At 36.8% G+C, this 15,505-nt stretch overlaps 2 protein-coding genes across 3 annotated transcripts in view; one reads left to right on the top strand and one right to left on the bottom strand.

The window, feature by feature from the left end:
• Positions 1–15,505, top strand: part of LOC119067665 (furin-like protease 1) — a 126,900-nt gene that overhangs the window by 91,277 nt on the left and 20,118 nt on the right. The window contains exons 4-8 of one of the 2 annotated variants that reach the window (XM_037170781.1): positions 27–714; positions 771–957; positions 1,029–1,202; positions 2,686–2,804; positions 2,959–3,771. In XM_037170781.1, the coding sequence (XP_037026676.1) occupies positions 27–714; positions 771–957; positions 1,029–1,202; positions 2,686–2,804; positions 2,959–3,771 (1,981 nt within the window). The remainder of the gene's footprint in view (positions 1–26; positions 715–770; positions 958–1,028; positions 1,203–2,685; positions 2,805–2,958; positions 3,772–15,505) is intronic. The other variant, XM_037170773.1, reaches the window with a different exon arrangement.
• LOC119067685 (fatty acid-binding protein, muscle-like) lies at positions 8,593–10,621 on the bottom strand. The gene is made up of 2 exons (XM_037170808.1): positions 10,479–10,621; positions 8,593–9,249 (listed from the first exon to the last, which is right to left on the bottom strand). The coding sequence occupies exons 1-2, from the start codon at positions 10,525–10,527 to the stop codon at positions 8,849–8,851; spliced, it is 450 nt and encodes a 149-aa protein (XP_037026703.1). The 5' UTR covers positions 10,528–10,621; the 3' UTR covers positions 8,593–8,848.

The raw sequence follows: 15,505 nt of genomic DNA, 5'->3' as shown, positions 1-15,505 counted from the left end.
AGTCTTGCTTCTTCTTCTTTTTGCAGGACCCTAAAGCATCCTATGACGTGAATGGTGCTGACTTCGATCCAATGCCACACTACGATATGACCGATTCGAATCGTCATGGAACCCGCTGTGCCGGCGAAGTAGCCGCAACGGCAAACAATTCCTTGTGTGCCGTTGGAATTGCCTACGAGGCACGTGTCGGTGGCGTTCGAATGCTGGATGGTGATGTAACCGATCTGGTGGAGGCAAAATCGTTAGGCCTGAATCCGCAGCACATCGACATTTATAGTGCCTCCTGGGGACCGGACGATGATGGCAAAACGGTTGATGGGCCGGGTGAAATGGCAACGTTAGCCTTTTCAGAAGGTGTGAAAAAGGGACGAAATGGCAAAGGAAGCATATTTATATGGGCCTCGGGTAACGGAGGTCGCGAACATGATAATTGCAACTGTGATGGATACACCAATTCAATATGGACATTGTCCATATCTAGTGCAACTGAGGGTGGCGAAGTGCCTTGGTACTCGGAAAAATGTAGTTCTACGCTAGCGACGACGTACAGCAGTGGTGGTCAAGGTGAAAAGCAAGTTGTCACAACTGATTTACATCACACGTGCACAACGTCACATACAGGCACATCAGCGTCGGCACCCCTTGCTGCTGGCATTGCGGCACTTGTTTTAGAAGCGAATAGTAACCTTACGTGGCGTGACTTACAGCATATTGGTAAGGACATATAAAATGCAGATCGGTGCATCATAACACATCAATTTTTCATTTAGTTGTAAGAACTGCGAAGCCAGGCAATTTAAAAGATTCCACATGGTCGAAAAATGGAGTCGGTCGTCGAGTTAGTCATTCATTCGGCTATGGTCTCATGGATGCTGCAGCAATGGTCCGACTGGCACGTACGTGGAAAACCGTTCCGGAACAAAATAAATGCGAAATCAACGCACCGCATCTAGACAAGTAAGCTCAAAGCAATAACGTTATCAACAGAAGTAATTCATTCTATCTGTTTATTCATAATGTGCATCCAGAACGATACCACCCAAAGGCTACATAACACTTCAATTGACTGTACAACACTGTAAAGGAGTCAATTATTTGGAACATGTCCAAGCAAAGATTACATTAACATCACAACGTCGGGGTGACATACAAATTTACTTAAAATCACCGGCAGGCACTAAGGTCTGCCTGCTTACATCAAGGTAAGTTGTTCATGCGGAAAATGCGATGATCTTTTCGATTTATCAAATTTATACGACGTTGAAACAATTCTTCGGTGGTGGCTCTTATTATGCCATGAGAGGTGTTCGTTTTGTTTGGGAGTACATTTATCGTGTGAGCTTTGAATTTGGTTAGAAAATGTTCATTTGAATATGCATTAAGTTAATGGGACGTAACGCCCGACAATGTTCTACTAATAAAATTATTGGTTTTGTGGTCCGGATGTGATTTTGTGTCTGGCTATACCGGGGTTGTGAAGGTGTGTTCCAATATATTTGAAGTGACTGAATTTAATTGTCAGACATAATCCCATTCCGTGCGGGTGGTTTTCTGCTATCAAACGACATAATCTAATTAGTTAATTAATGGGAAACTATAAATGGTTTCGTTCCATGTTCGTACATGGTTTATTGTATTTAATGAGGTTCAGCTGGCTGCCATTATGTGAGCGCTACTTCCTCTACTCATCGGCATAAATTGCGTGCGATTGTGTATTTCAAGTGATTTATGTCAATTACCCTACAGCCTCTCGGGGGAACGATTATCCCATGGCTTCATTTGTTTGAATATTTTCGGTTTCAAAACGGGAATCGGTTCCATTCGATTTCTTTAATTTCCATTTAATCTGATGGACTATTTACATTTATTGGCAAAGTTTTTGTTGCCTTTCCATGGTTAGTATCGTCTCGCATTGCAAAAATATTCATACGACGAAAATGGTTTTCTTCTTTTATACGATATTCGTACGGATTATATCTCCTTACCAGCACAACTCATTCAAGCTTAAGCAGACTGAGAAGTTAATTTTTTGTTGCAACAGTGAGTAAAGTTACGAGTTATTATTTGAATATGTGAAGCTGAGCGGAATGTAAACACCACCAAGGGATTAAAGCGAGTATTTTGCAAACAATTGCTGCTTTTCATTTGCATAATTTAGCTGTAATCTGTAATGGGCGGTTCTCTGTTCTAAATGGTGAGAAAACTATGGCTTCTGAATAACGTGAAATTCTCCCTTTTTAATGTTTCATTTGGACCGATAAATTGGGGAATTTTTCACGTAAAATTCAGATTCGGTTTACTCGGCAACAATTTGAAACATTTGGGAAAGTATAAGTGGTGACATAGTGCGTTGGATAGGTCTCTGTGCTTCGAGTTCGAAACACGCATCCATTGATCCCATAGCAGCTTCACATTTTTATTTAAATGGGAACGAGACAGCGCATCTCTTGCAAGCCAGTGAGCTACAATCACTACACTCCACAGACCTCATTGCTTATTGCTTAAAAAAATCGTGAAGCCTACAGCGGCACCACAGTCATCATTGGGACCAATGGACGCAGGTTTTGAGCTCTCGGCACCAAGACCTACCGAACGCACTATTCCACCATTGGTGTAGGAAAACCTTTGTTACCTAGTGTTTTTTCAAGGTTTTTCACTTTTACAATTCTCCGTTATCTGTTTCAGGTCTCATGACGTATCACGTTCCGGTTTCAATCAATGGCCTTTTATGAGTGTACACACATGGGGTGAAGCACCACACGGTAATTGGCAGCTGGAAATTCACAACGAAGGACGCTATATCGGTAAGTAAATGAGACAAATTTTTTCATCATTTCGGTTGATAAAACCATGTCCGAGTGAATGCTAACTAACTAACACTAAAATCTGCCTCAATTTTGTGCTGCTAAATAACTTTGTAACGGAAAAACAAATTGTAAAATTGAAACTGGAAAATAGTGAACGCTCTTCTGAAAGGATGGTCGTTAATATTCTACGGTACGGCGACACCAATAGACAAAAATGATCCGATCTCGGTGCAAATAGTTCCGCCACAACAGCATTCCATGAATAACTACCCGATAATTGTGCTGAATAAACCGAATGGCGGAAAAGGGAATCGAAAGCAGCATCAGCAGAAAGGTGTGTCGTCGGCACCGTTTATTCTGGTATCACCGAGGAAGAACCAAAAAAATCAGAAAAACAATGCCGGCAAAAATTGGAAACGAACGACGACAGCAAGACCGATCCAAACGAATCAGTCGACCACACCGTACTATTACGTCGATCGAAATCGGAAATTGGAAACGTTTTGGAAGGTACCGGCAACGACACCGAAACCATTACAAATTACCAACAATGTGTACCAAAAAGGGGACAAATTCATTTACGACAAAGTTCCCAACAAAGCGCCGAAACAAGTGAAAGAAAACGCATTCACCACGTCGGACAATGATTTCGATAAAAATGAAAGAAATCCACCGCCCACTTCCAATCCAAACATTCCGAAGCTATTCCAAAAATACGAAAAAGTGCAGGAAATCTATCCGGAATTCCATCCGTATGATGGACCTAAATATGCCACACGCGGTCCATATGCGGTATCGATTAATAGCAACGGTAAACCGTCACGTGAAAATTCGAAAAGTTTTTTCTTCGGCGACACACAACAGTATCCCGCATCGACAGCACAAAAGAAAAGTTCGTTGGCATTGACCTCACAACAATTGCGGACATCCAATTCTCGGATTCCGATTCAGTCGAATGTTAAGGGTTAGCTTTTTGTGAAACGATATTTCAATTTGGTTTTCTTGTGTTCGTTCTTTTGTTACAAATTTGTTTTTTTGTTGATTCCCTGATTTATCCATAGCATGCATGCGTAGCATATGAAGTTTTATAGAGATAATTCGTGTTCGTAGAATCTCCCACTCTAAATTTAAGACCACTTCCTTTGATCGTTGCTTCGCTAGGCGGCCGAACCACTTAACTTAGGCCAAAGGATGTCAGGGCTTGCAATACTCAATCCGTTTCAATCATCACTTTAAACTACCATTTCCCGACTGTGTGTAGCTATAACATTCATTCTAGGCATCTGTGTACTCAACATTGATTGAAGTACCAATTAATTCCAGACAATATCGTGACAGCGCAGCAAAATTTCAGGCAACCTTGAACCCGTTACGTCTCAGACGAAAATAAAGATTCATTGAAATATTACGGTTTTCTCTGAAGCATGCGGTCCCAAATCCGTAATAAATTCAAACAAATCCCCACCGACATGACTAGATAATGCCTTCCTCCCCCCCCCCCAAACCATTAGAAGATTGGGCTTATTTCAATTTTGAATATATATTCAGTGGCATGAGTTACCGGTTAAATCCGAACCGACAAACAAGTACAGTATAATCGTGTGTAATGTCGGTAATGCCGCACTCGTTGCCCATATTACATGTATGTATAAACATTGCTCACGATTGCAAAATGCAGACAGTATTGTTGTGGTTGGTATCATATCAATTTACCCCATTCCCTTAGCTCCGAATCGGATACGTTTTTCGTTTCAATTCCAATCTCTTAAACAATTTTTAAATGTTGCAGCTATATACATTGTTGTCGGTCTATAGTATCTGGTATATTGATAAATCCATGAGATTATTGTACAGAATTCATTTGATTCCGAACGTGTGGAAAAAAGGGAAAACGGAAATAAGAAATTTAACGAAAAGAAGATTTTATTTTAATATCCTTGTGCAATGTATATAAACCGCAAGACATATTCTTCGATTTCTCTCCTATTTTTTCTCTCTTCAATCACCACCCGTTGTGCGACTGTTAAGTGAAGGACTATTATTCAATTCACAACACAATTGATGAATATTTTATAACACATGAAATACTGGGAACGATATTATTATATGTTGATGTTGCTGAAAAGTCAGCGCAAAAGAAAAATGTTCCGAAAACTTGAATATCGTTCATACCGAGTCTAAGTTGTGTATACCGAAATGTAAACACAAATTCGGGCTGGGAATTGTGTGAATTCATTATGTGATGGGATAAATGTTTCGGTTGTGAAGCAGGAAGAAGTAGAGAGAGAAAAACCGCCCTCCCCCTCCAGTAAATATTCCGAATTGAAATTTTCTAGACGATTTTTCAAATATGCAAACGCTTTGTGCGAAAATTGATATATTGAATCGAGAAGGAATTGAAAATCGCCACAGAGATATTTGCTGTTTGTATGGGTGTAGTCTATTTGCATTTCTGGTTTGGTATTATACAATTGTCTGAATTATTTGAATTTTTTGAATGAACCGAAAATATCAGTGAAATGAAATTGTGTTAAATCGATCACGCCAGTCGTCGGTTGTAGAATAGAATTTTCGATGAATAATTGAATACAAAATTTGGCTATACGAGGCGCGAAAATGGTATATCTATCTGTCTACACATAAGGAAGTGTTGTGCAAACACTTTCGACTGGCAAAATAATGCTTTGTAATAATACTCCGTAAATTTTACGTTATCGACATCGTATTAGCTTTCTTAACAAATTTTTCTTTGAATTTCTTGTACACTCGCATTCCGATGGTGATGCTGATTAACCAAATAATAATTGAAATCGATTTCGAGAAGTACATCTCTAGCAAAAACACATAGCTCTGATAATTAAAAGTTGCTACAATTCATTTCCACAGTTTACATTCAGATTCCGAATTTCAGATAGTGGTTGAATCTGTCTAAAATCGGGGTGATTGTGTGCACTTCGAATTTAATTCATGTATTTACATAGGTCTGTCATCGCAAATAAGAATGGTGTGCCAATGTTGTCATCTGCACATCTTGAATGTGACTAAATAATTTCAAATGAAATCGGTCGAGACAAAGAACGCAAAATTACTCGTAAGGTATAACTGACGAATCGACTATCCTCGACAAGTGGTTCAAAGTTGTACCTTTTCTCGAAATGTGCAAGAATGAGAAATTGGTTTATATAGCCAGGAAAAATTCTTTTTTGGTGACAAAATCAATAAGAGGGATTCTTTTGTATTTCGACTGACCGAAATCGGCGCTATTTATTCCGGGACTTTTTTTATGTATGCCTAGTTAGGCCTTGGTGCCTAGGCCCCAAAACCAGTCCCAGATATTTTTGATCCCATACTTGGGTGGTTGTAAGTGGCCAAAAGACGAAAAATGGGGTTTCGTAGTCCGGATTTCATTTCTGTAAGGTGGCGAGGACGTGTATGGACTCGTTGGAAAGCTGATGTCGAGTACTACCGGTAGTCTAGTATTTAAGGACCAAAATGCGGCGAACGTTTACAACTTAGTTTCTAATATATCCGCTGCTAACAGCATTTCTTCGGCATGCTATGGAGGGAGTCTTCTTTATTTAGGTCTAAGAAGGCTCCCTCCATAGCATGCCCAAAAAATTCTTTTAAAAGTGGGTATGTTAAAAACTAAGTTGTAAACGTTCGACGTATTTTGGTCCTTAAATACTAGACTACGGGGCAAATATTACCTTCAAAAAATTTGGTGATGAACGGCCGAAAATATGACCTTAAGAAAATTTCTCAGAATATCCATATTTAGTAGTTTGGCACGTGACTACGTAACAGATGAAAACTGTGTGTTTCACTCCGGCAAACTACTAAATATGCGTATATGCTGTAAAGCTGAGGTCCTCCACATTCGTAATTAATTAAAAATTTAATCAAATAATTGTATTAGTGAGGTCACAGAACTCATCAAAGTTCACCGAGGTTCCATCCATTTTGAGAAATTTTCCGGAAGTCATATTTTCTGCCGTTTATCATCAAATTTTATGAAGGTAATATTTGCCCCAGGAGTACTCGACCTCAGCTTTACAACGAACTCATACACGCCTGTGTCTTCGCCACCTTACGGAAATGTAATCCGGACTACCAAACCCCATTTTTCGACTTTTGGCCACTTACAACCAGCCAGGTATGGAAGATCAAAAATATCTGATTTCCGCCGATTTCGGTCAGTCGAAATTCAAAAGAATCCCTCTAATTGTTCGTATAAATTTACGATATTCTGGTCTATTCATAAGCTTTTTCACAGAATGTAGATTTCTAGTTTGAATCCTACATTTGTTCGTCTATACGCAAGTGAGGTATATAGTCGACTATAATCAAATTCTGCATCGTAATCTTAATCTTGCCCTCCTAATATTTTGTTCACGGTTCGGTTCAAATGGACAATATGTCGTCCATAATTTAGTCGCTAGACAGATTGGATCTGCTGAGTGGCATTAATATGAGTTCTGCACCGAAAAATCGTCTTCAATTAAAATATTACCTAACGAAAATGCAAACAATTCACAATTCAGTTACCGAATACATATAATGATGAATAAACTGTATCTCTAAGTTGAAACTATCCAAACTCCGTCAGAGATTATTTTAACAAAATTGCTCAATGAGATATGCTCATATTTCGTATTCGTTCATGTAAAGTACTTATAAAGTACTTATAAAGTACTGTAAAGTACTGCTCATTCGAGGCTCATGTGTCATTAAAGAAGTTTGCAACTTCTGAATCTCTAAAGAATAACAACAAAAATTTGATATTGTTTTGTATCTAACAAAGTTTTCAATTGAAAATTCTAAGTTTTTTATAAATTCTAGACGTTTTGTGATGCTCAGACCTCAGAGTTTTTAAAAGATGTTGCGAAATTTTTGTTTTGTCATAAAATCAGTTTCAACTCGGAGTAATTCTTCTTAGAAATTTTATTTTAGCTTCGGTAAGTGATTAACAACTGAGTTGCCACTGTGAGAGTTCAAAACTCAGCGAATCTGTACAAATTGTAAACAAAAACAAAGTCAATTGAATCGGTTTAAGTCAAGTGAAGTTGACTGGAACTGTCGCAATGCTTAACGGTAACACGTTGTTGGTAGAACCGGGATTCCAATCCCATTAATTTCTCTACTAGCACATCATAGATGTCAACTAGATATATAGATCAGATTTCTTGGGAGGCTTCTTCACTTGATAAGCAGGAACCCAGATCAAATATGCTTTGTTATCTACTTCCTGACTTTACTCCTTCTATCAGTGAAATTTTCCTGTTTTCAATAAGAAGTCGTTGAGTCCCCATCTTGGAGTTCATAATATCCAAAGGTGCGAAACCTGAGATTGGCATAAAGTGGCCAATCCCTAATTACACCAGTCTCAGGTGCCATGCCACAAAAACAGATAGGGTCGATCTATTCAGTGGAGAAAATCGTTAACCTTGCGTGATGATCGCACCGACTTCTAGATAGCACTAGACTTGTCGCCCAGCTCCAATGGTACAGTAAAATATTGCGGTAATGAGAGGGTCCTAAAGAGAAAAACTATATAAACCGAAGCTGGTGTAGCGATGATCTATTACCGAACCGTTCGTGGGTTGTTAAGGCAGATCAACATCACAATAATTCGTGTGAAGAATGAAGCTAATGCAAAATCTTTGATCTGTATTTTAAGTAAGCTCGAAATATGGATGCACACGCGGCCCAATTTTGACTAATTATACATAAGGATTCTCGCATTTTCATGGTTAACTCTATAAAAGGACAACTCTTGTATGCACTTCTCGTGATAATTGCATTTATTTAATGGAAAATATTTTTACAAACATTGACACCGTCGTTAATAGTAAATTACGTACCAGCTTCCAAATTTGTGTTTTTACGTTACCACTAGTCAAAACAATAATTTAGAAGCATAATGTGTGTACCTATTTTATCAAGCATATACTTTCGAAGGCGAAGATTATCTCGCACTGGCAAATAAAAACGGTTCACTATTACTACATACAAATTTCAAAATGATGCACATTACAATCAAATTATGTGAGACGATATTTACGGGTTGCAACCACATCGTAAACGCTCAACTTGCAAACCATTTCCCTATCGCCGAATTCTCGAATAATTGTTGACGGTGGAGTGCCTCCTTGTTTCTGCGTTAATGTATTGCCTTCCAGTGTCATAACAGTCTTCACTTTACGACCGTCCACCGTTTCTTCATCGAATTCTTCGCCAAGTTTGAATGTGATGTCTGTGTTCTGGAACGTTGATTCCGTGATCAGCTCGTATCTGTCGTTGGGCAGTTTTCTCAATTCCACCGTCGGGCTGACTAGATTACCGATTTGTATGAGGAAAAAGTTGACGCCCAATTTTCGCATGTAGTCGTCGAATTTGACCGAATCGTACAGTTTGTATTTTTTGCCTTCCCAAATTTCTTTGGCTAAAAATGGAAAGAAATCAAAACGTTCATTAGTATCGCTACACGAGACCTTAACAAATCAGAGTTACAAAAAAAATATAATGAAATCAACACACATACTTGTTTTCAATTTACGTTACATATTAGCAGACCTTATAACATTTCAGGTTTTGGAAATATTTTATCTTTGCTCATCACAAAATTATAGAGCTTCGAACGTATAATTTCCATCAAAAATGCAACGAAAACGTACAGGCATTTCTTTAGAGTAAGGTAAATGATGGAGAGTTGACCTAAATTGACAAAGCCAAACTTTGAACTTGAATTTCTCATCGATTTTGGAACTATGTTACATGGAACCACTTTTATTTTAAAGATTTATCTTTTGTTTACATAATTAACATAAATTTTATTAATTATTGAAGATTTCGTTTAACAAAGTTAATTAATTAATAAAAATGCAGAGTTAACCTACGTGAACCGTGAGTTGTCCGATTTTATATAAGTTCAACAAATCGTGAATTGTCCCATATACAAACGTCATAGGACAACTCGCGGTTTATTGGATGGTGATTTGACCGATCATTTTTTCTTCATACACACGGACAACTTAAGATCACTTTTCCACTAGGTCAACTCTCCATCATTTACCTTATATGTTATAACTAACAGATCGCGTGAGTTTTTTTTTTGTGTATGAAATCTTTTACACGCAGAATTTGTGATACACCTCAGCCTTTACTTCGATCTGTAAAACCTTTAAGTTAGTAGACGCACTCAAACTTGTATACGTTAGTTGTAGTGCTATACGTTAGTTGTAGTGAGATGCGACACAGTGTCTGCTGAGGTATTAAAAATTAAACTTTTGACTAAATTTAGCAATGTTAGAAATGAATCTATGTTGTACCGTTATGAGTGACGAAGGTGTTAAAGTCATTGACTGTATAACAACGTTATTGGCTCATAATTTTCGAGTCGTTTTCTTCGTTCACTGTTATCAAACTCTCCTAATCCAATCTCAATTTTCTGATTATCAATTAGAAATTGGAGCTCGATAGTCTCTGAATGGTATGAACAGATCGATACGACATCCGATTGAGATGTGAAGCTTATTTCTCTAAAAAGGAAGTGCCTTCCTTACGCATCGAAAATTCGATTAAAGATTTCCGATGGCTAAATCACTTGCAAGCCATTGTTAAACTTTGGCGCATTTTACTCTTATTTAAAAAAGAAAAACAACACTCAATTACCCGAAGCAACAGCCACACAAAGTATAACGACAACAACTAAAACCTTCATTTTCAGTGTTCTCACTGGCACAAATGAACGACGACTGATTTCTTGTTACAAAAAAATTCAACTTTGAAAGAGTTCACTACATTTAGTCTGTCATATACCAAAACCGGTATTCCTTAAGTGATGGTATTTTATGAAATGCCTTAAACTAAACTGGAGAGACGTTGCAATTCGCACGCAATTGTGAAGAGGTGATACAAAAAATTCAATTTGAAAAATGTAAAGAAATCAAATTCAAATTGCAGAACAAAATCACATTGTTGCACAAACAAAATAATTGCTGGGATGATTACAATATTCCTTGAATAACACTCAATAGTAGCGCAATAGGTCTATTCCGAGGTCAACTCTTCCCATTGTCTCACCCAGTTTCTCTTCAATATTGGTTCGTTAAAATTCAATCTCTTTTCCGAAGAAAATGCCAGGTGTGAACGATACAACTTTGGAATTAAATTTTGCGATTTGAAATCATAAAACCGAACACAGAAGATAAGTGATTTTATTGACGAGAAAAAAGTATTTACGGGAGCTTACACCACCCTGTTATTACAACAAACGAAGCACAAGTACATGATACCAAACAAAACCTTGTATATTCGGAATGGGAATGAGTTTGTTTGTTCCTTCTACAGATAAAAGTGTATTTGAGTTCATAGCATATCCAACCATATTTTTTGCGTGCTAAGAAACATATTTGTTCATGCCAAAAGGAATACATTACAGATACGAGTGCACGGAACCGAAGTGTATGTAATCCCGAGTTTCTTGTAAATAAAATGATTTCTACCCACATCATTTCCAGAAAGATATCAGAAATATGTTGTCACGTAATTAGTGTACCAGTACTACTGGAGTACATTAGTTCGGATTGCAACGAATTGAGTCTATTTTTACGTCTTCTGGAAGAGTTTTTCAAGTGGAAATAAGTGGAAATGAAAAATCTGGAAATTTTAATTGGAGGAAAAAAGCAGAATGAAAAGTTTTTTCTGAATATAAATATTGTAGCGACTGGATGAAACTTGAAATGTTCACAGCCATTGTTACACTCAAACAGTCCACCAGAGTATATTTTCATCGACAAATATTTCTCGAATTTCCACGATTCCTCAATTTAAAAAAAGAAGATTTTCTCGTTGCTTGTTCCGAAATTTCTCTTATTGTTTTACAACAAGGAAACCGAAACTCTGCATCTGCATTCTTTGTGCATTTAATTTGTCTCGGTTCGGAATATTTGTGGAAATAAGATCTTTTCCCAGTATTTTAGAAATTTAAGGACATTCTGGAATTACAAATATTCCCTGGTTCATCAATGTTCGCTGAAATGTAATAATTCTCAATTCACAGCGAATTCATCCTTCTCTTTTCATGTAGGCAGGCACAGACGTAATGTACGTAATTTGTATGACAATAATCCGAAAGAATGTTAAAAACTTTTTGGTTGAGTTCTTTGCGAAATGGAAAGCCAAGCGGATAAACTAAAGATTTTCTTGTTTAACATAAACTACTCAAACAAATCCAGCGAGAACATATACAATACACATTCCCTCGCACTGGCAGAGCAAAACTATAATTTGAATGATGGTTGTTGTTTCGTCGTTTGTGTATTGTTTTTATTCAGCGAATGTTATAGCTGCCAGAGTGAATTGAAAAGTAGATGGAATACTAACATTATTTACGGATGAGAGCTTTTAAACAATAGTCAGGCTCATTGCATTTATTTAATTAAATTCTTGATAATTGGAATTTGAAATTAAGGACATTGTAATCTGTTCGAGTAACTCTTCTAACGACTGGAAATGGAATTTGCTAATTTAAGGTAATTTATGATGATTCAACTATTGAAAATATGAGATTTAACCAGTTACAGACGGCAAGCATATGACCAGTATTATTGTCGGGTCTATTACTTCCATCGATCGAAGTATTTTAAATCTGCTGATTTCAAATCTTGTACTTCAATTGTTTTAACATGAATTTTACAATATAAAGGACCATATGACGCAGAGCTTGTCATTGTTTTTGTCGTCGTTATCGATAACAGATGAATAGCCGTATGTGACAGTTTAAACAACAGTCGCCTTACATTTCAATTATACACCAGCGACTAACAAATGTCATTTCTTGTTTCATAGGCTATTGGTAAGACAACTTTCTGTAAAACGGAATTATTAAATTGTTTTTAACGGAACTAAAGCACTATTACGATTATTTTAGAGCGTTCTTCTTCTTTCCGAAGTAGACGATTGATTTAAACTCTTGTAATTATTTAACTGGGGTGTCTCGTAAGGTTCTTAGGTCGTAAAAGTTCCGTAACGTAAAAGTTCTATCATGCTGAGTTAGAAAAAAGAACGGAAAATATCAATCCAATCAAACATGATGCCGACCAAACTACATGAGAGCCGTTTATCTGATTCGATTCGTTTTTGTTATTGTTTTGTTTTTAACTCACAAACGTTTTTAACCACATAGACTGTATTGGTCTCGACGTACTAGATTTTCAGTAAATACCTTTCAGTTCACAATGTGAAAATGTCAAATCAAGTACTTCAAAATCTGACACAAGTAAATTGTATGTGGAATTTGTTAAAAAGGACATTGAGGACGGAGTGATCCAGTGGCTACGAACTGGCCTTCCACTAAAATTGTCTGGGTTCGAGTCCCGTGTCAGATAAAATTCTTATGCTTCATATGTTGGGAAATTGTTTTATCTTTGGCACTGAATGAATCGTATAATTGGGAAATGTCGTCACTTTACAGAAAATGTTGTTCCTAATTACCGGACTTCGCGCTGTAGACCTCACATTCTCTCAATGTCGCATAGCATGCGCTAGAAAAAAAAAACAATTTCGCATAAAACATAAATATCGATCGCATTCGATATGTTTAGGACGAACAATCATTTTGTATTTCAATTGCCCTCTAGCGAAATAACAATTCATATTGAAAACCATCAAATCAATTATGGTAACAAAGTTGCATTTCAAATTTTGTAAATCGTTTTTCCGAGAAAAAAATATTTGCAATTTATGTTTGCTAAAATGTAAAAGTTATTAAAAATTTATTCGATATTACTAAATTATTTAGATGGAAATTTATACTTGAAAGCATTAGTATCAACTTAATCGTTATAAAACTTTTTTTTTTGGTTGAAAACTTGACTTTAGTTGACTTGAAAACTACATATTACGCTATGGTATGTACAATATCATTTGTTCAATCATATTATTTACATCATACAATACACAAACATGTACCTTTGAGCATTCCACATAACGCAAATAGAATCCTTTCATCGTTGTAACATTTTGTGATTTCGAATACCTTTAGTGCTTTGACAGCAAAACAAATTTTCCGTATAAGCAATGCTTAATAAGCATTTCTACGCGTACAAAACATAAAAACCCGGCAACGAGTCAACAGAAAAGTACTTAATTTTTAATTCGACGGATTACTCGACATGACCTCAGGATTCTGAAACGATAATCAGTTTTTCAATCGGCCATCTGTCGGATCGAGTCTTAAAAAAGGATATGAGGAAACGATAGTAAACGTTTTATTTTTTCAAACCCAAGAAAATATACTAACGAATGAAATAGTATATTTCAACATACCCCAATACACACAAGATGTGTGTGTACGCGCGGGCGAAGTCCAAGCGAAAACACGCATCGAGTATGTATTGGGGTATTTTAAAAGATATTTTTCTGTAATAGTGAGAGTGTGTTGGTGCATTCCTTCCCGACCGTTACTTTCCTTCTCGACCGTTTACTTTCCCTACCGACCGATTCATATCATAGCTCATCAATACACTCTCACGTATACAGAAAAACTGATTACTGTTCCGGAGTCCTGTGATGGCATTTGACCAAAATCCGTCGAGTAAAAAATTAATAAATTTTCTGTTGACATTGGGCTTTGTTGCAACGACATCTTTAAGTCGTACTCTATCGGTAGAGTTGTCATAGAATAGAGGAAAGAGAATTGATGCCGTAATCCCTCTCCAGGCTTGAACTGACCATATAAGGCATGGAAAATCACAAGTGTTAGTAATGTTATTATTGTTGCCTTTCAATAGAACGTTTTGGCGCCTTTTACTATATTTCACAATCATATAAGCAACATTATTAACGGTTCTAGTGATCTAACAACATTGTTGGAAAATCTTTTACTTCTAACAGTTCTTCTAACATACAATTTGCTATATAAGACCTCATTAGGGATTGTCGTTTATTTTCGTCGTTTAACAGATAGATGAATAGCAGTTGTGTTAGCTGTATTCTAAATCATCAAACCACTGCTTCTCATGCAGGTATTTTGTCGTTTCGCATAAGTCAACGTGAAGACTTGTTAACAATGTCTCGAATAACAAGAAAAACCCACAGAATCATTATACCCATCTAACTTCTATCTTGAAATGGGTTCGGGGGGCAACAACGATAAAACGAAATGCTAACGAGTGAAGAATTGATTGCAGACTTTTAACAACATTTCTCGTATTAAAACTAGCGTATCGTTTCATTCCATTTTTCGCTCGCTAAGCCAAACCGTCTTTTATCATAAAACATAAATTATGCTGAGCCAAACTCTATAACTATATATGTCTGAAAATGTCATGTAATACTGGAAATGGGTTGAAACTGAGCCAAAAACAGAGAATGACTATGGGAGCGTTAATATTACAGTTTTTTTTTCTCCTCTGTTCTGGTGGACATGAAATCTACGAGAGTTTGGATTATTTGAATTCATTGATTTTGGAAGGAGCCCAGATAATAATTAAATTGGTTTCAGTATCCAAAAGTTGTTTTATTATTGTCGACAACCAGCATCGGACAAATTTATCATTTATTTCTGAATGTTAATTTAATTTCGTAATGAACGGCCGTATGGAATTTTTCGTTTTGATTGAATAACTCTCTTTGCATATCAATTAACATTGGACCGTTGTTCTAGTATATTTTCCAACACGAAGCCCCTTCATGCG

The sequence above is a fragment of the Bradysia coprophila genome, chromosome II (genome assembly GCF_014529535.1).
Source record: "Bradysia coprophila strain Holo2 chromosome II, BU_Bcop_v1, whole genome shotgun sequence".
Classification (NCBI taxonomy): domain Eukaryota; kingdom Metazoa; phylum Arthropoda; class Insecta; order Diptera; family Sciaridae; genus Bradysia; species Bradysia coprophila.
Note: the sequence above shows the minus strand (reverse complement) of the source record. Positions and strands in the feature narration are given on the sequence as shown.

What these genes read in the sequence shown, in the direction of transcription:
- LOC119067685 (XM_037170808.1), bottom strand. Translation starts at nt 10,527, where the DNA reads ATGAAGGTTTTAGTTGTTGTCGTTATACTTTGTGTGGCTGTTGCTTCG. An exon ending in TTGTGTGGCTGTTGCTTCGG is followed by an intron (nt 9,250 to 10,478) that starts GTAATTGAGTGT and finishes TTCCATTTTTAG; the next exon opens with CCAAAGAAATTTGGGAAGGC.